Genomic DNA, 23,209 nt, shown 5'->3' with positions numbered 1-23,209 from the left:
TGCCTTCTACAAAGAGGAAAAGTTCATTCTTATCTATTCTTTCTATGCACCTCATACTTTTGTAGACCTTAATCCCCCTTCAGCCTTCTGTGCTCCACTAAAAATAGCCCCTCCATGTTTAATCGATCTTCAAAATTGAAACACTCCAGTTTGGGTCTAGTAAATCTCCTCTGCACCCCTTCCAGTGCAACCACATCCTTCCTATACCATGGTGACTAGAACTGCGCACTCTAGCTGTGGCCTAATCAACAGCTTAATCTCAGTCATAATCTCTCTGCTTTTATATTCAATGCCTTGACTAATAAAAGCAAGTATCCCATATGTTGTTTTAAACATCCTATCCACCTGGCCCAATGTCTTCAACAATCTTTGGACATGCATACCAAGATCCTGTTGTTCCTAAGCATTCCAGAAGATATTATCATTCATCATTCATCATGTAGCTTGGTTGTTCTACCTAAATGCATCACGTTTCACTTAGCAAAATTAAACTCCATCTGCCCATTTGACCAGCCTGTGTCTGTTGTCCCAGACAAATAGTAAGGCATTTCTCCTTGCTATTTACTTCACAACCATTTTTTGTTATCTTAAACACTATTAATCAAACCTCCTCCGCTTGTGTCTAGATCATTGTGCACTACAAATGGTCTGAGATCCAGCACCAAGCCCCAAGGAACGCCACTGAGTATCCAGTCACAAAAACAACCATTGACCAGTGCCTCCTGTCTCAAAGCCCATTTTGAATCCAGTTTGCCAAGTTGCCCTGGATCCCCTGGTCTCTTAACTCCTTGACCAGTCTCCCATGCAACATCTTGATAAAACTTTTACTGATGTTCATGTAGGCTACATCCACTACACTACCCTTACCTACACACCTTGTCACTTCCTCCATGATGTTAGACTCATTTCTCTATAGGGGCCCAGTTTATCCCAACTTCCCTCCTTGAATAGTAGTTCCACATGACTTAGTCCTGTGCACATCTCCTGGGGCCATAATGGATGTAAAAATGAACTTCAGGGCCAGTTTCCTCCCTTGCCTTCTACATCAACCTGGGATGTTCCTCATTAGGGCCTGAAGAACTATCCTGTCTTGAGCCCATTAAAACGGCTCATTCCTCCACCTTCTCAATGCTAATTTGTTCAAGTTTATTCTCCCCTGATTTTTATACTCAGACCATCTCTTTCTATAGTAAATACAGATGCCATGTACTCATTCAAAGCATTGCCTTAATCTCCTGGCTCCGGATAAAGTGCTACTTTGGTTCCTCCTGGGCTGTACTCTTCTGATTATCCTCTTACCCCTAAAACAATTCTAAAATGCCTTTAGATTTTCCTTTTATTTTACCTGCCAGTGTCTTTTCCTGCTCCCTCTTCAATCTTCTAATTTACTTTTTTAAGTAACCTTTGCTCTTCCTATACTCCTGTAGGACTATTGCTATTCTTAGTCATGGGTAGCTGCCATAAACTTGCCTTTTTTTTCTTATCAACTCTTGTGCATTCTTCTAGCATTCCACGGACTTATCAGTCCCCCTTAACCTCAATGGGAATAAGTTGGCTCTGTACTTCTACTCGTTCCTTTTTTGAATGACTTCTGCTTATAGATTTCCTTACAAGTAGCCACTCTCAGTTCACTTTGACCAGATCCTGTCTTATCATAAAATTGACCTCCTCCCAGTTCATGACCTTTTTATTCCTGTTCAACTTTGTCCCTTTTCATACCTACCTTTCAATCCTAGAGTCAATGCTCCCCCAATTGACACTTCTACCATTTGCCCAACTTTGTTCTGTACAATTAGGTCAAACTGCCCTACCTACATGCTGGCTTAAAAAGATCTAATTTTTAAAAATTCATTCACGGGATGAGGGTGCCACTGGCTAGGCAGCATTTATTGCCGATACCTAATTGCCCAGAGGGCAGTTAACAGTCTGCCACATTGCTGTGGGTCTGGAGTTACATGTAGGCCAGACCAGGCAAGGATGGCAGCTTCCTTCCCTGAAGGACATCAGTGATCCAGATGGGTTTACCGGACAGTCGACAATGGATTTTATGGTCATCATTAGACTCTTAATTGCAGACTTTTGTTGAATTCAAATTCCAATGTCTGCTGGAACAGTCCCGAATGATTTTAAATTTTCTAATCACATGTCTGGTAATGTCAGACCTTGGGTGCAGAAAGATCTAGTGCTGGCAAAACTGAAACACCTGGCAGCAAGGGGGGAAACCAAAGGGCTGTCACAACCAGAACTGAAACCTTTTTAGACCCGGAGAGACCAGATCACAGAAGTGGATGGCATATTATTATGGGGAGCAGAAGTGACTATCCTCAGCAAAGTTCATTGCTAGATACAGGCTGAACTCCATTAGGGTCATCCAGGGTTGTCCAAAATAAAAATGGTGGCCAGAAGTTGTATCTGGTAGCCAGGTTTGGATGCGAACATAGCTGTGTTGATAGGGCAGTGCCCAGAGTGCCAACAAAGAGAACAGTTACCGCCAGCAGCTCCCTCACATTTGTGGAAATGGCTGAGCAAATGCTGGACTCAATAATATGTAAACTACACAAGTCCTTTCATGAGCTTGATGTTCTTAGCCATTGAGGACGCCTATTCGAAGAGGCTACACATGCATAGAGTTGATTCATCAAACACTTAGACGACAATAGAAGGCCTGCATACATCTTTTGCTATATACTTTCAGACTCCAGAAAGTGTTAGTCACAGGTAATGGGGTCATTGTTTACCAGCAGGGAATTTGAGCATTTCCTCAAGTCAAATGGCATTTGATATACAAGGACAGTACCATACCATCCACCATCCAATGGTCTGGCAGAAAGAGCAGTCCAAACTTTGAACACAGGCTAAAAGAAATAGCCTACAGCTTCACTCCATAAAAAAGTGTCTTGGTTCCCATTCGATTACAGGATCACTCCTATGCAACTTCAGGGATAGCTCCAGCAGAGTTGTAATTAGGGAAAAGACACCATACTAGGTTAAATCTGATCTTCCCGGGCCTGGGTTAGGGGGAGGGTGAAACAGAATCGTGAACACCAGTGCAGGTCACAAGACCCCACTAAATTTATTTCAGGTGACAAAGTTTGGTGTACGAACTATGAGAATGACCCTGCATAGGAATGGAGGGTCTTCATAATGGAGCGGGTCTGTGGTTCAGTTCTGCTGTTTGAAATTCTTCATTTCTTTTCAAAATTGATTTGATAGTTCAGACTCCATGTTCAGCTACTCCATTAAACTGAAGATATGATGACAAACTTGTGATACTTTGGAATCCAATGACTTCTGGAAAATACTTGAAGTATCAGTTTGCAAAACGTGGTCTGTTGAACAACTATATGTTGAATTCCTTGAGTATCAAAAATCTCTTTCAATGTTATCATGACTGTTTCTGTAATCAAATTATACACTTTCTAACTATAATCTATCTTGAAATATAGTTGATAATCAAATATCACTTGCCATTGAATACAAATAAATCCATTCACATGACTTGCTTACAAATTTATTTGATATGTATGGTTGTCTATGTTCTGACCAGTATGATGTCTACATTTGGCTATTGGAAATAATTTCTTCAATATAATTGAAATTATTTGATATTCTGGACCACCACATTGATGATTAACAGTCCAGTGATAATGCCACTAGGCCATCGCCTCCCTTATGTATGTCTAAATTTAAATTTATATGTACATTGTATATGTAGAGTGGTAAAACCAACAGAGGAAGCTACATGATTGCTCAATGTGCAAATTCAGTAAATAACCTGATCCTGAATCATGAAGATTAGGGTGTAACCATTGATTCCTGACAATCCTGATTCATAAGGTTGTAACAGCTGACCACAAATATTAAAATTGATGATGCAATGGTTGCTGCTTCATCCACATCCTGTGATGAAGTATTTCCTTTCCCAACAATCCTCCTTGCTCTACAGTACTTTTAATTTTATGACAATATGGCAAAATCAGCTTTCAACAGCTGTTGTAGTGCAGTGATAGTGGCCTTACCTCTGAGCAAGGAGGCCTAAATTCAAGTCCTATGTGCTCCAAGAGTATGTAGTAGCATAGCTGAACAGGTTTGATTAGAAAATACCTTGAACATTGAATGCTGTACAAATTTGGTTGCTTCTGAAGCACAAGTGTGAATTTAGGGTGAAGCAAATTTGGCCTGAATGCAAAGTCATTCATAATCAAATTCTTTGCCAACAAAAGCATGAATTGGAGAAGGAAGAGACAAGTCAATGAAAAGGAAAGAGGAGCAACACTTCATAATCTTGATTGTCACTTTTGTGCTTATGCTTTTGTAGAATCAAAATGCAAACCCACGACCGACTGCACAAGATTTGGCTGGTTTTTGGGACATGTTGCAGCTTTCCATTGAAGATATTAGCTTGAAATTTGATGAACTTTATCATCTTAAAACTAATGACTGGCAAATTATTGAAATGCCAGAAAAGAAGGTAGGTTACAATTTTATCTCAAAATTTGATGTGTGGTAAATGATATGCTTTGAATATAACTATGATATTTCTATGTGGAGAAATGCACCACAGCAGTATAAATAAATGAGTTTATAATAGATGTTTAAAGAAGGATGGAAATGCATTGGAAACAGTTCAGGAAGGTTTAGCAGACTAATAATAGGAATGGGTGGATTGCCTTATGAGAAAAGGTTGTATCTGCTGGAGTTAAGAGTAAGAGGTGACCTGATTGCAACACTGAAGCTCTTCAGTTTTAATAGGCTCGATGTTGAGAGGATATTTAATTTTGTGGGAGAATCTACAACTAGTGATCATCCATTTAAAACCATGAGGTGATATTTGTTTAATTTGCAAGTCATAAGTCTTTGGAATGCTCTTCCTGAAAAGTGGTGGAAGTAAAGCTATGAATATTTTTAAAACTGAGGTGGATGAATCCTCAATGAGAAAAGAGGTGAAAAGTTATAGGATTTAGGCAGGAATGTGGATTTGAGGTTACAATCAGATCAACGATGATATTAATTGATGAAGCAGGCTTGAAGGATCAAATCGGATTTTGGATTAGTGGTGCTGGAAGAGCACAGCAGTTCAGGCAGCATCCGAGGAGCAGCAAAATCGACGTTTCGGGCAAAAGCCCTTCATCTGCCTTTATTCCTGATGAAGGGCTTTTGCCCAAAACGTCGATTTTGCTGCTCCTCAAATGCTGCCTGAACTGCTGTGCTCTTCCAGCACCACTAATCCAAAATCTGGTTTCCAGCATTTGCAGTCATTGTTTTTACCTTGAAGGATCAAATGGTCTATTCCTGCTCCTTGTTTGTACATGTATATGAAGTATAAAGAAATACAAATTAATATGTCCACTTAAGTTTAGTGTGATCTGATTTTGGGGCAAAGGGATTTGGAGTGTGGTGCTGTTGACTGAAACTTGTGGTTTGTCTTGAAATTCACCTAGCTTATACAATAAGGACTGCACATTATTATTGGATGCTGTATTTTTCAAGTTGTGAAAAGATAGAACTTTCATACAGTACTGTTGGCAAAACAGTTGGCAAAAGGAAATACTCAATAACGCTACAGGCAAGAATATTCATCGTTGGATGCTGGGCTGAGCTATTAGTTAATCTTTGATGAAGAGCAGGCAAGTTATTCCCAGTAACCTAATATTTATCTCTCAATCAACATCACTAGCATACAATATCAGGTGATTATCACATTCCTGTTTATGGAGTCTGCTACATGAAAATTAACTGTCATGTGACAGAATTTCAGAAAGTATTTCATCAGCTGTAAGGTGCTTTGAGATATTCTGAAATTGTGTAAGGTGTGACATATTTTAGTAACTAATGGCTGGATAAATATGTGCTCACTAAATAGTTTGCACCCAGAATTTGAATTTAATTTCCTTTTCTGCATTTTTAACATGTTTGTGAAATTGAAAACGGATGGTTAGGATGAAAATTTATGCTTTGAATCCACTAATCTGCACAGAAGGTTTGCAGAAAAGTGGTATACTATCCACTGAATAATTATTTTAACGGTACAGCTGATCGACTAAACCTATGTCATTGGTTTGTACATTTTCAAAACACAATGCAGTATCTATGGAAGATATTTTATTTCAGGCCAGTAGTTTGTCAGAGACCCAAGCTCATCACCCTGAAATGTTTCCAACATTTTTCTGTTTTTATTTCATTTGAAAGACCTCAAGGTGCAAACATTGCAGTTATTCACTACTTGATGAGCAATTAATATTAGAATATCTGAAGCCAATGTTTTCTATGTCTTTTCCAAGATCTATTTCTTAGCTACCATTCTATTCCTCTCCCCGGCACAGTCAAAGATTTAGTTAGTCTGTTCATATTTAATGTCATACTTAATCTCACGGTGAGCTTCAGGCCTCATTTGTGCCATCACGAAGATTGTCAATTTCCACACCTGAAGATTTGCTTGACCTTGCACTGTCTCAGCTAGTCTGCCATCATCCAATACTATTATTTCCTCTGGACTCAACTGTTCCAATACTCCTGACTGGTCTCCCACATCCTGTAAGCTAAGGTAACTCAAAGCTCTATGACCTGTGTGCTAACTCAAGTCCCACTCTCCTGCCCTTGCTATATTTGTTGAATTGCATTGACTCCCTGGCATGCGATATCTTGATTTTAAAATTCTTGTTCTTGTTTTCAAATCCCTCCGTGGTTTTTCCCCTCACTAGCCCTGTAATCTTTTCTAACCCCACCGCCCCTCCCGAGAAATCTATGTTTTTTTTCTAGCTTCTAATGCATCTCCCTGGTTTGAATTGCTTCAACATTGATGGCTGTGCCTATTATTTCACCCACAAAATTCTGGAATTTCCTATCTACACTTTGTACCTTGTTTTTCACCTTTAAGACATTTCTTAAAACATGCCATTATCTGACCTAAAACTACCTTGTGTCGCTCAGTTGAGTTTTATAATGATCCTGTGATGCACTTGGGATACTTCTTTATGTTAAAGGATCCACAAGTTGTTCCAGTATCGATGAGTTTAAATCCAGTCTGGTTTGACCTTGAGAAGAATAAAGTGAGTCACCTGGAGGAGGAATTGTTTGAAATACTGAGATCAGGGCCAACACTGAATTTGTACTACATTTGTAACTCATGTATGAATATCAGGAACCATTTTCTAACAACTTTAAAGTTGCATTGCAATAAATCATGATGCAGAATCAGTTTATTTGTGCATAAATTCTGAAAATTCTGTTCCTTTGGATATCTCCACTTGTCAAGGGACGTCTGTCAGTGACAGGTAGCACAACAGTTTCACTACTAAGTCTAACCTGGTGGTGGCATTGCTATTTTCTGCCCTTGCATCTAGTATTTTTAGATTAGATTAGATTACTTACAGTGTGGAAACAGGCCCTTCGGTCCAACAAGTCCACACGACCCTCTGAAGAGCAGCCCACCCATACCCATTTCCCTACATTTACCCCTTCACCTAACACTATGGGCAATTTAGCACGGCCAATTCATCTAACCTGCACATTTTTGGACTGTGGGAGGAAACCGGAGCACCCGGAAGAAACCCACACAGACACTGGGAGAATATGCAAACTCCACACAGACAGTTGCCTGAGGAGGGAATTGAACCACAGTGCTAACCACTGTGCCATTGTGCTGCCCACGTCGTATTGATGGCGCTCCTATCTATTCTTGAGGTAATGGGGACACTACAGTGTCAAGTGTGTTTGGAAATACTGTACTTTGGTTGTGCTTACTACTTCAGCTTTCCTTGATTTGGAGATGCCGGTGTTGGACTGGGGTGTACAAAGTTAAAAATCACACAACACCAGGTTATAGTCCAATTAAACCTGTTGGACTATAACCTGGTGTTGTGTGATTTTTAACTCAGCTTTCCTTGGTATTGATTTATTTTTTACATTACAGAATTGCTGTAGATTTCATTTCTTCAGAAATTAGCTAATTATTTTGAGGAGAAAATGGTATGCCAACAAATCCTAGTAAACATTTTGATACATAATGAGACAGCAAATTTTAACCTTGATTAGAATAACAGCATTCATTTTAATATTAGTATTTTTTTCTCAAAGGAAGAGAAAAAGCTGCCCCCGCCCGTGCCAAAGAAACCAGCAAAGGCTAAGACTCCTATAAATCGTGAAAAGCTAACCGATTCAGCAGACAAGCAACGTCAGGAAGCTCGCAAGCGATTAATGGCAGCTAAACGAGCTGCATCTGTACGACAGAACTCTGCAACAGAGAGCGCAGATAGTATTGAGATATATGTCCCTGAAGCACAGACCCGGCTGTGATGTGGAGTAGATCTTTTGTACACCGTTTTTGGCTAACTTTAAAATTTCAGCAGTTTGTGCGATTCTACAAGCAACATTTAGCACCAAGTAATAGAATGCAATGTTTATTAGTATATATGGCATTGCTATTCAACAGACTATTAAAATCCTTTCTTTCTAAATGTTAAATCTGATCTCATCGGTGTGTATATTGGTTGCCATGCTTCTCTTATCATTTGCATGGCTTTCTCTTATCCATCACAGTCAATTTTTCCGTACAGTAAACAAATTGCTTTGCCTCAATAGCAAATGGTGTTTTCTCTAGCATATACAGGAAAAGGACTGGAAAAAGTACATCAACAATTCTTCATTAATTTAACTGTCAAAAATTTAAAGGAAGATGAAGTTTCTTTGAATAACCAAACCTGAGCTCAATTTTATTGGGTTGTTGTTACTTTTGATCTAAAAAAAATGTGCTCCTGTTTGCTGACACAATAGCTTTTCGGAAGATGCTTCCATTGGCTCTGTAAATTTGGATTGCTGCTGCAAAATGATGTAAACCTCTACCATTCAGTAGAGCAAAGCAATAGAGCATTTCAATGTTCTCACATTTTTCAAAATGTACAGAAGTGACGTAGAAGATATGACTTGGAACCATAGAATCATTTTATGAAAGAAGCACATGCAACCAAAAAGGTTTTATCGAAACTAATCTAGTTTTAAAACCTTTTCAGATGTGATCTTGGATTTTGCAGCCAAAATTTTAAAGTATTTGTCTCATTTGTTACGGTTACTTCCTGAATCTAGTAGTAGCTTAAAGTGGTTGTTTATATGTAGATAACTAGTTAAAATTTTAAGCATTCAGATGAAGATAAATTATGGAGAGAAACATTGTGTTTTGATTGACTTAAGAATCTGTTAGGTGCAAGTGTCATGTTCAAAAAAGTTGATGAACATTCATAAAAACGTGAAAGAAGCACTACCTAATAGCTTTTGTCCAAATATACTTTCTATCGTGTAATAGTCTCCATTATTCCATCTCTGTGTGACATAGTGTCGTGTTTCGAAGATTGCCAAATGTTTGTCAACCATCTTTTTATTCTGTTTCTTTTAATGGCTTTTAGCAGAAGAAATAATTAGTTTTTGACATTCAAGATGCCATTACTTAAACATTAAATTCATGAGCAAAATATTTTAATTTCAAAAGATTTAAATATTTAAAATCTTGATTAGTTATAATGCAACTATGATAAATCTGTATCTGTTGTTTAAAATTGTTACTCATGCTTTTTTTCTCATCTGAGGAATTGATTTTCGGCACTTGTGCCCAAGACTGAATGCATTAGGACAAGATCACATTTTACTAGAGATAGATGAGATTTGTTACTCATCACTGAACTGTCATTGTTGGTGGACTGTTTTTTTTTAAAAACAATATTTTCCATAAAGATGTCTGGAGGCAAAATAGCCTTCTAGCTTGAGTTTCTTTGTGATGGTCTTTCTTTTATAGGTATAATGGAACTTTCAGATAAAATAATAATCCATAAAATACCATAATTCCACAAAGCTTAATCCTCACTATAATTTTCTATGTATTTTTAAAAATCCCCAGAATGCTGCGTTCAGCTCTGTGACTCCTGACTTCAGTGTCTCTAACGTTTAGACGGCTGTTGCACCAATTCTGAATTACATTCCTCATCTCTGCTCCCATAAGACTTTGCTAATTTTCAAAACCGCGCACACACCACACACACACACATATATTCAAATAAAGAGTACAGAAGAAACTAAACAGCTGGCATTTTGCTATAACTGAAGCACACCAAAGGAGTGGTTCATAATTATTTTTAGAACAGTATTTTACTGTTACTAAGTGCTTCACATTCCATGGTACAAAAATTGTACCTGAAAGTGGTTTAGTATAACTCATTCCTATTTTACATAACTATACCATTAATATATGATTCATCTACTTTCATTGTCTTTAACAGAAGTATACGATAATCAAATTTTGTGTATAATTTTAAACAAGGTATCATAATGGTATTGTATATAACATCTTAATTTGAACGGGAAAATGTTTACTTCGTAGCTACAACCTAGAATGAACTTTTTGTAGAGGCTTGATAAATGAGATTGTGGTACTGGGTGGTGGTAATATTTCTCTTTATAGTTTGGGATTATTTCTACCCAGAATGATGAGATGAAACTCTAGTCTATCTAATCATTGTTGACTGTTCTAAGAGAAATGATATGTTGGTTTTATTGGTATGAAAATTAATCTTAAATTTACACTTATTAGTGTCTTTGTGCCCATCATGTGACAGGATCAATGAAGAGAAAATTCTGTAAACTAATTTATAATCCTAAGTACTTCCTGTTGGTCTGTAGTAAGAAACAAAGAAAAGGTTACACAGTAACTAAGTTGAAGTATTTGGGTGATCATATTATTAAGACAAAGTAAAGGGAATTACACTATTTCAATGACCTTGAAATACCTGATGCTGCCACTAAATTGTTACAGTCTAAAGGTCTTCCACTCCCTAGCACCAGTATGCCTGAACATGAGTACAGAAAGTTGTGATGTTTGTAGTTACCTCCCAGTTGGTGCATTTGAGTAGACCAATGCCTTTTATTGCCAATGCGCACGCTCGCGCGCGCGCTCTCTCTCCCCCTCTCTCTCCCTCTCTCTCTCTCTCTCATGGAATAGGTTGCTGCACCATTTCAGGCACATTGTGGCAAGACTGGAATCACATGTAGGCTAGATAGAATGTATTTTATGATTTTATTCCCTAAAGGGCATTTGTGAGCAGCTTGGATATTTACAACAATCGATAGTTTTGTGGTCACTATCACTGAAACCTTTCAATTTCTTTTATTCATTCATGGAATGTGGATATCACTGGCCAGGCAAGCATTTATTACCCAGACCTAGTTGTCCAGAGGGCAGTCAAGTGTCAACCACATTGGTGTAGGTCTGGAGTCACAAGTAGGCCAGACCAGGTGAAGACTGCAGTTTCCTTCCCTATAGGACATTAGTGAACCAGTTGGGTTTTTCTGATAATCGACCATGGTTTCATGGTCATTGCTAGATTCCTAATTCCGAATATTTATTTAATATAAATTCCATCATCTGCCATGGCAGGATTTGAACCTGGGTCCCTAGAAATTTCTAGGGTCTCTGGGTAAACGGTCTAGCGCTATTACCACTCGGCCATCACCCCTCCCCCCAAGAATTCCAAAATGATCAATTGAATTTAAATCTCACCAGCTGCTCTTGTGGGATTTGAAGCCATGTCCTCACAGCCAAGGCCTCTAGATTGCTTGTCATATGACATAACTTTAGGCTACCATTTACTCTCAAGTCATATATAGTGCTCAGATTGACAATTGTTGTATCAGGCATATAGATATTAATTAGCAAGTAATTACATATCATTACAATTTCATTTTGCTGTAAACTTGTTTTTAATTTGCTTTTTTTCACATTCCTGAAGTGTTAATTTTTAATATAACAAAATACTGGAGATGGTGGAGTTCTGAAATGAGAACCATAAAAGTCTGCAGGTCAGACAGCTTTCTGTTAAATTTTAGCTTTTGATATGTCTGGACTTTTGTTGATACTCTAATTTTGCAATGTCATTTTGCACATTTAATACAGTTTAATTGCATGGTGGTTCAGGAGGCAGCTAGAGAGCATTGGGGATGATCAATAAATGTTATTCTCACCAGTGGTGCACCTCTCTAATTAATACTTTTTAAAAAAATATATAAACTATTTGACAGACAAAATCCTAATAAATAAGTTTAGCTGAATGCCAAGAATTTGCCTTCAATTCCACTAAGATAAAAGCAGCAGTTAAAGGAGTATCAGTCCAAACATTACGCTGATTTGATTAATATTTTTCAATATTTTAATGCAAGCAAAATAAGCTTGTAAAGTATCTTCAGCTTTTTATGATATAATACAATGGTTATTTCAGATTTTAGTATATTCGGCATAAGCACTTTATTTTAAAATGACAATCATTGCTGCAGGCAAGACATCATTGTAATGCAATCAAGTCAGCATTGACAAGCCTAGGCAGTTCACAACTTTTTTGAAGTGTTCTGCTGTGTATTTCCAACAAGATGCACAGTAAGGACTTTTCATGATGAGCATAAGGGCTAACCCAAATGATGAATTGCTCAATATGTTTTTATGAGAAGTGTTTGTAAGTAATGTTGATTAAACACTGTGCATTAGTTGTCAGAGGACTGGAGTTTGCAGTAAATTTTAATGTTTTAATACTGAATGTCACATAATTTAAATCCATTATACATCATCTATAAGAGCATGAAATACGTATTCCCAAAGAAAGCATTTTGAATATTCTAAGCACTTGAAGCAAAAGTCCTCTATCATAGCATTTCTATAAAAGATAGTGGATTGTATAAGTTTGATTTTAGCATAAGGTGCAATTTTTGCCTTGCTGCATTGTCTTTTAATGATCTATTATCAGATCTATTAATCACCACATAACAATTCATTCTCCATCAGTTATGAACTCTTGCTTTGAGTTCGTATGTTTATAATATGGCCAATTAGAAATCTCAGTTGCTTCTATATATTGCATGCAGAATCAACTGCTAAATACAGTTTGCAGAGAGTTATTCGAGGGAACTGAACAGTTTATGGATTTTATCTGCCTTTGGAAATGCAGCAAATTCTAGTGTACGTTAGAGTTAATGTACCTTGATTAGGATTTGTTAGAACTGATACTGCTCCTGTATTGTGCAAATTCTTGGGGTGAAAAAGCAATGGTGTAGTTGGATTTTTAGAAGGCAATTCTGGTGGTTAGTGTGTACATCAAATAAAAACTTTCACTGATTAGTTCAGTGTTGATATTTGCTCATTACTGGAAAAAAATTTCATAAATTGGTGAATTTGATTAGAACAAACTCAGTGCAATAAATAATCTTTAAAAATAACTTTACTTCTTCCCTTCCCCATTTTTCATTTAATCCCCACAAGTAGTCACATTAAATAAGATAATGATGAAATTAGTTTAATTACTAACTGAACTTAGGCAGTATTTGACAGTGACCTATCATAAATATGGTAAACATAATATAGTTGTGAATTCTTGTATAGTGTTCGGGTTTCGATAATGTGCAGAAAAGGGACAATTTAGTCAGAGATACCAATGTCGTGAATAGATTAAACACTTGTTGAATTCCAGCCTCTGGTGCACAACCAATTGGAAACAATCTAATTCTTGATTTTAATCAAATTATTATGATTACAATTTAATTGCCATATTTTAAGGAAAGTTTTATATACCCACAATACTTGAAACGTTAACTATTGGAAACATTTTTATAAGAATTACTTGTTCTTCGGTGGAATTGCTCATGAACAAAAATGAAATAAAAAATTCTGTATCATCTGTCTTCACAGAAGTTCCTGGGTTTGCCCTAAGTCTTTGTCTGTTCCTGTATTGTGTTTCTAAACTTAGTCTCCATTTGTATCCCAGAAGGCATCGACATGACGACTTGTAATCTCTGATTATTTCTTACAGATCAGTCATTTCTCTTCTGTCCATATCCTACATTTTGTGTATCGTGATCATGACTGTCGGTTCCACATGTTCATCGATGATCGCTTGCACCACCCCTTCATCCCTTTGATCACTCCACTGTGCAGTTCGAATGTAGACTAATGAGTTTACGGCTTCCTCCAGCTGAAGCATTGGGGAAGACTGAAGCTGCCCCTGTCAACCAATGTGCCTTTCTTTTAAAAAAATCTATTAACTTTGTTCATTACCGTATGTAAAAAAATAACCTCCAATTCAATCTTGCAATGAATTTCTAAATCTATTTTTATTTTAGCTCATCACTTCACAAATAACCTTTTCCGTTCTTCGCGTGTTCTTTGAGCTGTGTTCATACCTCTTTTACTCAGATCCGCATTATCATCTGACATTTTCCTACAACCAAGGAGCTAGCCACCACTTTGGATTGGCGTATTTGTTTATGCTATGATCTTGTAAGTGAAGTTCATGCAAACGTGCAGTACTGAAAGGTCTACAGTACGTTTAATTAATTGAACTGTGGCGGTATTTGAGTTACCAGTCAGATTATTTTGCAAACTCGTGTCTAAATTCTGGTTTGATGGCATTTACAGTATATTGGATGATGTTCCGCTTCATACTTTCGTTATTGGGTTATACAATCTGCCAATCATCCTAGTCATTTTCATCTCAGCCAATTGAATAGCAAACCGGCCCTTTATTTCCCAAGGGGGCGGTTCTTGACTGGAAATCAGGCATTTTGCTGAAAAGTTATAATAGAAAATTGCAAAGGGGGAAAGAAAAGTCGGGGTGAACGCGCGTAATAATGCTTCTCCTCTTGAGTGTCATAGCAATGATTTGGAGATTAAATTTGAATTCTGGGAGATTCCGTGGCCAACGTGGATCCTTGCCTAAAGAATCGAATGGATATACATAGGGTAACTATGTTGTTGCCTTTGCTGCAGTTTTACCTAATTAAACGCGTGTGATTCTTAAATATGCGTGTTTTGTTTCTTGAATTTAGAAAAACATGGTTTTGTGGACGCAGTGGAGAGAGCATGTACTGCATATCCGTATCGATGTCATAGTTCGATTTCTGCAGTTTGGAGAAGGGGCGACTCAATCATTGTTCATCATGGTCAACAGGCTGTTACAACTTAACAAACAAATTGGACGATAGATTTTTAAGTAATTATATAAAATAAGGAAAACCTTCCACTTTGGGTTCAAGTTTGAAGGTGGTAATACTGTACTAAGCAGATTCATACAAAATCGCCTCCGTTATGCTGTTAGTTTGTTTATAAAGTCCATTCAACTCAGTTGTGCCTTGGATCTTAAATCTAAGAAATACATACTTCGCCATTAATAAGTAATATTTGTTGCATCCGGAGTCGGGAAAAAAACCCAAGGTAAGGAACGAGACTTTGCACCCTCAAAGTTGACTTGTATACAGTATTGGCACAGTACAAGTGTTTCAAAGTCCGAGTGAATCAGTCTGCTGGAGCCGGTAGGAGAGGTACAGTTCAGAGGGACTAACCAGTTCAAGCACTGCGTGGACAAAGTGATTGCGTTTCGCATTCAGTTTCAACTTCAGGTAGAACCACAGTGCAACAAGATTGCTTCGGATATGTGAAGTAAAGGGAAGGATGCTCGTGTAATGCTCGGTTCGAATGTTTTTAACTGATATTTGCCCTCAGTTGTCCGCGTTTCTGATTGCAGGACACCTTTAGCTACTCTCAACATGGATTCTGGAGCTTGAATTGTAATTTTTGTTTTGAAACGGAGGCAGATTTTCTAAAGGTAGTTTACCTGCTGTAGGAAGAGTGCAACAGAGTTCGAGAAACAGTTGTCAAGTCAACTTATAATGTTAAAAATATATTAAATGGATTTGGATCTATATCGATTTGTGATGAGACGTTACCGAAAGGCAATCTGACAGTTCCAACTGATTACATCTGTACCATCTTTCCACTTAACGTTGTTTAATTAAGAAAAGAAAGTCAGAACGAGCAGAACTTATTCTGCCATTTCAGTTTTCTTGTCCTTGTGAAAGCAGATAAGTTTCTAAAATCAAATTCTCAAAGTGCCGTGGAAGCCAAAGTAATACTCATGTACAGTATATAATGCATGAAGACACACTAAAAAGTTAATCTTCTGTCTAAAATAAAAGCTATCTTGTGTCCTGAACCTGGGTTCGATTGGGCAACAGTCTATTTGGAGTTTGCACATTCTCCCCGGGTCTGCGTGGGTTTCCTATGGATGTTCCGGTCTCCTCCCACGGTTCAATGTGCAGGTTCGGTGGATTGGCTTTGCTAAATGACCCCATAGTGTCCAGGGATGTGCAGATTAGGTGGATTATCAGCGGGAATTCAGAATTATAGTGTGGGTCTGGGTGGGATGCTCTTCAGAGGATCAGTGTGGACCCAATAGGCAGAATGGCCTGTTTCAGGAATTTTATGATTTTAATATCATGCAGAACCATAATGTATTAATCTTTCTAACAGCAGAGAGTTGTTAGTATTGTTTGTGTTAATATCCTCATTTTTGAATAAGATAAGGTAGGTGTTTTCAGTAAATGCACATATTCATACCTGTCATTGCAGTTCATATGTCGTAAATATTACAAATAGGACTCAAGTAATGATGGGATGTAACAAGAACAAAAGTGGCTTTACTTTTCCTCTGAGAGACAATGCATTATCTATCCTTTATCAATACTTTATCTTTTGACCTAGTGTCTCACTCAAATCTAACCCAGATCAGTGGGGAAAACAGTCTTGTCTCTCTGGGTAAATGGGTCCGATCAGAAATGAACTTTGGTATCAGCACAGACTGCATTTTCCATGAATGAACAGCATAAACTGTTCCTTGTTTGGTACTAATTACAAAAAGTAAAACCAAGATGTTTGTTTTGAAGCTGAGGCAGAGTAAGGGAGTTTTAAATTGAAAGTGGTGTTCTTGATGGAGAAACAAAACTGCAACTTGACCATGACTAAAGTGAGAAAGAATAGTTATGAAGATCATAAAATATTGATCATAAAGTGTAAAGTACATACATTATCAAAGTCATAGAGTTGATAATTTTTCTTTAATTCACTCTTCCTTGAATATAAAGTAGGAGTTCATCTTAAATGTTGATTTAAAACCTTGAGAATTGTGGCAAGTTAAACAGATGGCATCATGTATCTAGAGTTCAGACAGAATAAATGAAGAAAGATATCACAGTCTGTGAAATGAAATGCAGAGAAGTGTGAAGTGATATAATTTGGTAGGAAAATGGGTAGAGGTAAAATAAACTAAATAGTACAATTTTAAAGGTGATCCATGAACAGAAAGATTGAAAAATGTATATACTATACAAAAATGCTGTTAGCGTGAAGTAATCAGAAATTAGAAAAAAAATGCACGAAATGCTAAACTATCATAAATTATTGGATAGGCCTCCGCTGCAGCATTGTATTCAGTTATTGGCACATAGGAAGGAAATCAAAGCCAGAGATATCGTGAGTAGCATGGTGGTTCAGTGGTTAGTCAGGAACCCGGGTTCGATTCCTGCTTCAGATGACTTTGTGTGGAGTTTGCACATTCTCCCTGTCTCTCTTCCTGTTTCCTCCCAAGTCCAAATATGTGCAGATTAGGTGAATTGGCCATGCTAAATTGCCCATATTGTTCAGGGATATGTAGGCTAGGTGCATTAGTCAGGGAAATGTAGAGCAATAGGGTAGGGGAATGTGTCTGGGTGGATACTCTTCGGGGGGATTGGTGTGGACTTCCTGGGCTAAATAGCCTGTTCCATACTGTAAGGATTTTACGATGATGCTGAATGGTTATCTGTGTGTCTGCAGAATAAATGTTTCCCCTTGAGGTAGGAATAGGGAGTTCTAAAACCAAAGGATACCGTCTCCAAACAAGGAGCTAGCTATTTAAGATTGAGATGAGAAAGAAGTTTTTCACTCAGGAAGTGAATCTTTGAAATTCTCTACCCTTTGGATCCGTGGAAGCTCACTGACGCGCTTCAGACAAATATCCAGAGATTTCCAGTTACAGTATAAATGATATCCAGTGGATCATGGAAATAGTGTGGTAAAACAAAATTGAGGCAGATGACCATTCATCTCGAATGGTCTAGCAAGCTTAAGGAACTGAATAGCCTATTCCTGTGTCTGTGTTTCTATGGTAGTAGAAGTAATGGACTTAAGTCTTGTGGAGATAATAGAGAAGGTTTGTCTGCTTTTCTTCAAATGATGAAGAGTAGGAGGAAGATAGGATGACAGTTGTAGTTGTTGGAGATCAGCAATCTCAGATCCAGGACATCTCTGCAGGACTTCCTTAGGATAGTGTCTTGTGTCCAACCATTTTCAGCTACTTCTTCAATGACCTTCCTGCCATGACAAGGTCAGAAGTGGGGATATTTGCTGATAATTGCACAATATTCTACAGTATTTGCAATTCCTCAGATACTTGAAGCAGTCTATGTCTAAATGCAAATATCCAGGTTTGGGCTGAAAATTGACAATTAACATTTATGTCACGCAAATGCCAAGCAATGACCATCTTCAATCTAACCACTGGACCTTGGCTGCAATGGCATTACCATCACTGAATCCCCCACTATTAGCATCCTGAGGGTTACTATTGATGAGAATCTGAACTGGACTCACCATATAAATACAGTAGCTACAATAGCAGGTCAGAGGCTAGGAATATTGCAATGCATAACTTACCTCCTGACATCTCAAAGCCTGTCTACGATCTATAAGGTACAAGTTAAGAGTGTGATGGAATTCTTGCTGCTTGCATGGATGAAATCAGCTCCAACAACACTCAAGAAGCTTGACATTATTCGGGATATAGCAGGCTGCTTTATTGGCACCACATCCACAAATGTTCAGCCATTTCTCCACCAACTTAGTTGAAGGAGTGTGCACTATCTACAAGATGCACTACAGAAATTCGCCAAAGATCCTTAGCACTTTTCAAAACCACGATCAATTCCATCCAGAACACTACCCCCTACAAGTTCCCCTCCAAACCACTCATCACCCTGACTTGGAAATATTTCACCATTCCTTCACTGGAAATCTCTCTCCAGTGGCATTGTGGGTCTGCCTACACCACATTGACTGTAGTAGTTCAAGAAGTCAACTCAATACCACCACCTCAAGAGCAACTAAGAACAGACAATAAATGCTTGCACAGTCAGCAATGCCCACATCCTGCAAGTGAATAAAAAAGGTGATTTATTAAAGATGTTTATTGAAGGTTTTGAGAGAGTAATAAGGAGAAATTACTTCCAATGCTAGAAGGATCAAAACAAGAAAAAATTAGATTTAAGGTGATTAGGAAAACAGACGGAGGTAAAATCAGCCAATTCTTTTTAACAAAGATGTGATCTATAATTCACAGCCTGAGAGTGTGATGAAAGCAGATTTAGTAGCAACTTTAAATATTAAATTAGATAAAACCTGAGTGAACAATATTTGCAGGGCTGTGGGGAGCAGAAAGGACAGTAGAATTATCTAAGTAATTCTATCGAAGAACTGCCGGAATGACCTTCTTTTGAGCTGCATCATTCTTAGATCTGAAGAACAGTGGTAATGTTAAAACCTAAAGAATCAAGAGAAGCTTTCAGTGGAGTGAGTTTGGTACTGGAGTTAAGGAATGGAATGTGATCAGAAATACATATTTCATTGTATTCAAGAGTGATAGAGGCAGATGTTACGGTATTGCTCCAAATAGGAAAGTGACATCCAAACCTTGGATATACTTGATTTTTGTATTTGAGTCAATTTATTGGGAATAATAATGTTTATCACAAAAGAAAAACAAGGACTGCACTAATTGCAAAAGTGAAAAGGGTCTCAAATTCTGATTTGAAATCAAAGATACAGAGCGATTAAAGGTACTTTTCATTTGCCCTTTTTTTGCTAGAAATCGTTTCCTTGGTACACGCCTTTTTTTCCACAATTGGACAATGATGTTTTAAGATTATTGTAATGATCTTCCTCATACTTTATGATATTTTATATGTGAGAATCATATTGCTGAGTTAGGAAACTAATCCTGTATGTCTCTACTATGTCCACTTTGGCCTGTATAGTTATACTGGTCTATATGCTGTATTAATGTGCCTCCTCGCTTGCTATAATCATATGACCTAACTCATGAGCTGCTGACTAGAGGCATCTATCTCACAGCCAGTTCAATAAAGACACAGTAGAAACCAGACTTGCAATTTTGGAGAAGATTTGTAGTTCAGGTTGTAAGTTTGCTCGCTGAGCTGGTAGATTTGTTCTCAGACGTTTCATCACCATGCTAGGTAACGTCATCAGTGAGCCTCCGATGAAGTGCTGGTGTTCTGTCCCGCTTGCTATTTGTCTGTCTTGGTCTGTTGTGGTGGGTGATATCACTTCTGGTTCTTATTCTGAGTGGTTGAAAAATGGGTTGAAATGGATATGTTTATTATTGGATTTCCAGTTTGAATGCCAGGCCTCTAGGAATTCCCATGCATGTCTTTGATTAGCCTGTGCTGAAAATGTGTTGCTGGAAAAGCGCAGCAGGTCAGGCAGCATCCAAGGAGCAGGAGAATTGAAGTTTCGGGCATGAGCCCAAGAAGGGCTCATCTGCAGTCCTCACTTTCTCCTTTGATTAGCCTGTCCCAGGATAGATGTATTTGTTGTGTTTCATAATGACAAGGGTGTCATCAACACAGCAGACCCAAAGCTTGGGTTAGACCTTGGAAAGGGCTGTTAATTTTAACTTCTGCATAACAGCTTCTGCTCAGAGTCCTGATATTGGTGATCCCACAGGGATCCCACTGATCTGTTTGTAGGTCTTGTCGTTGAAGGTGAAGTGGGTTATGAGGCGCGGGTCTACTAGTTTGAAGATGCTGTCCTTGCTGATAGAGTTAATGCTTTCGGGGTTTTTGTCCTTGGTTCGTCTAGCAGTGAGGCCAGTGTTTCTTTGGCCAGGGTGATGTTTACTGATGGGAATAGGGCAGTCACGTCGAAGGAAACCATGATATTGTTGTCCTCTATCTTGGTATCTTTGAGAATGGATTCCTGGGTGAAGTGGATGGAGTGGTTTGAGTCTTTTACTGGGTGTTTCAGTTGGTGTTGCAGTTCCTTTGCTTGTCTGTATGTCAGTGTACTGGGAAGTGAGACTATGGGTTTGAGATGGGTGGGGGGTTGAATCCTTATGTACCTTTGGTAATCCATAGAAACAGGGTGTGTTGGACCCTTCAGGATTCATTCTTTGGAGGTATGTTTTGTTAATTTCACCTGTCTTGTGAAGTTTCCTCAGGGGCTGCTGTAATACGCTTTTCTAGCTGTGGGGTTGTGTCCATTGCCACCTGTTGGTAGGTATCGGTATCTGCGAGTAGTGTGGTTGCTTTTTCAATTTATGGTGTCCTGTTCAGGATGATGGTCATGTGCCCTTTGCCTGCCAGTCGGATTACAATACTTCTGTCTTTTCTGAGTACTTCCAGGACTTTCCAGTGTGTTGAGGGTGTTCCCTTCTTTCTTGCTGCTTAGTGTTGTCTGATGGCCTGCTGGATTTCTTCTGTAAGTCCGTTGTCTTTCAGGGTCAATACCAGTGCTGCTAGGAAGTCCTTTTTGTCCACATCGCTGTGGTTGAAGTTCATCCCTCGTTCTAGGACGGCCTTTTCCGTATTTGAGAGTCTCTATCCAAGTCTCTGAATTGTCTGTGTTATTGCTGTGCGTAAGCTTGGCCAGATTTTCTTGTAGGGCTAGTCATTTCTTTGTCTTGGTCAGCTGTTGTTTAGTTTTGATGGCTCGTTCTAGCATACTTGGCTATTCATGGTCAGTCGTGTTAGAGCACGGAGTATTTTGGCGTGAAATTCCTTGTTCATATTTGTGGACTCTGTTGTGAATATCATTTATCATTATCATACAGAATCCTGCGACTGTTCTGTTCTGCTGTTCTTCTGGCTTGTGGGATGTTGAGCGGTGGTTTGTATTTGACACATTGCGGTAATACCTATTTCCTGAAGCATTTGTGTAGGAAGTACAGTTGTTGGCCGCTGGCGCACGGTCAAATGGCGTAGGTTTTCCGTCTTCAGGCTAATTTGCGCACATTGCGCCCAAGATGTTTGCAATTTTGGAGAAGATTTGTGGATCAGGTTGTAAGTTTGCTCACTGAGCTGGTAGATTTGATCTCAGACATTTCATCACCATGCTAGTTAACATCATTAGTGACCCTCCAATGAAGCGCTGGTGTTCTGTCCCTCTTGCTATTTATCTGTCTTGGTCTGTTGTGGTGGGTGATATCACTTCCAGTTCTTTTCTGAGAGTTTGGTTAAGTGAGTTCCAAATCGATATATTTGTTAATGTTAACAAGTTCTAGTTTGAATGTCAGGTCTCTAGGAATTCCCGTGCATGTCATTGTTTAGCCTGTCCCAGGATGGATGTACTCTCCCAGTCGAACCGGTGTCCCTCTTTGTCTGTGTGTATGAATACTAGTGATAGTTGGTCATGTCTTTGGCGGCTAGTTGGTGCTCATTTATCCTGGTGGCTAGTTTCCTTCCCGTCTGTTCAATGTAATGTTTGTTGCAGTTCTCGCAGAGTGTTTTGTATATGACATTCGTTCTGCCGGTTGTTGGTACAGGGTCCTTTAAATTCATCAGGAGCTGTTTCAGTGTGCAGTTAGGTTTGTGGGCCACATGATGACTAGGGGCCAAAGTAGTCTGATCTTCATCTCCGAGATGTCTTTAATGTATGGCAGGGTGGCTAGAGTCTGTGGGCATGTTGTGTCTTCTTGTTTAGGTCTGTTGTATAGGAATCAGAGACAGTTCAGAGACTTGGATAAAGAACCTGTCAGACTGACCACTCGCAGACATGGAAAAGGCTGTCCTTGAATGAGGGATGAACTTCAACCACAGTGACACGGACAAAAAGGACTTGCTCGTAGCACTGGAATTCACCCTGAAAGACAACAAACCTACAGAAGAAATCCAGCAGGCCATCAGACAGACAGTAGCACCAACACTAAGCAGTAAGAAAGAAGAGAACACCTTCAACACACTGGAAAGGAAAGCCCTGGTAGGTCTCAGAAAAGACAGAAATATCGTAATCCTACCGGTAGACAAAGTGCACATGATTGTCATCCTGAACAGAACACAATGCATTGAAAAAGCAAACACACTACTCGCAGATACTGACACCTACCAACAGGTGGCAGTGGACCCAACTCCACAGCTAGAAAAGCGCATTATAGCATCTCCTGAGGAAACTTCACAAGGCAGGTGAAATTAAGAAGATAGACCTCCAAAGAATGAAACCTGAAGGATCCAACACACCCTGTTTCTACGGATTACCAAAGGTACATCAACAAAGAGCCCCCTCAGACCCATCGTCTCACCTCCC

At 38.7% G+C, this 23,209-nt stretch overlaps 2 protein-coding genes across 4 annotated transcripts in view; both read left to right on the top strand.

The window, feature by feature from the left end:
• Nucleotides 1–9,755, top strand: part of LOC122560192 (disks large-associated protein 4-like) — a 590,484-nt gene extending 580,729 nt beyond the window's left edge. For all 3 annotated transcript variants that reach the window (XM_043710587.2, XM_043710586.2, XM_087994822.1), the window contains 2 exons: nt 4,319–4,471; nt 8,077–9,755. In XM_043710587.2, coding sequence (XP_043566522.1) covers nt 4,319–4,471; nt 8,077–8,295 — 372 coding nt within the window. In that variant the 3' untranslated portion in view covers nt 8,296–9,755. The remainder of the gene's footprint in view (nt 1–4,318; nt 4,472–8,076) is intronic.
• Nucleotides 9,756–15,375: 5,620 nt separating this feature from the next.
• The window catches only part of LOC122559963 (phosphatidate phosphatase LPIN2-like), a 235,190-nt gene continuing 227,356 nt past the window's right edge, over nt 15,376–23,209 (top strand). The window contains exon 1 of the mRNA XM_087994824.1: nt 15,376–15,420. The gene's annotated coding sequence lies outside the window, so the exon portion shown is untranslated. The remainder of the gene's footprint in view (nt 15,421–23,209) is intronic.

The sequence above is a fragment of the Chiloscyllium plagiosum genome, unplaced genomic scaffold (genome assembly GCF_037043375.1).
Source record: "Chiloscyllium plagiosum isolate Xiang-an unplaced genomic scaffold, Cpla_swu_hap1 HiC_scaffold_15, whole genome shotgun sequence".
NCBI classification, from domain to species: Eukaryota; Metazoa; Chordata; class Chondrichthyes; order Orectolobiformes; family Hemiscylliidae; genus Chiloscyllium; species Chiloscyllium plagiosum.
The sequence above is the reverse complement of the archived record's forward strand: the minus strand, read 5'-3'. Positions and strand labels throughout refer to the sequence as shown.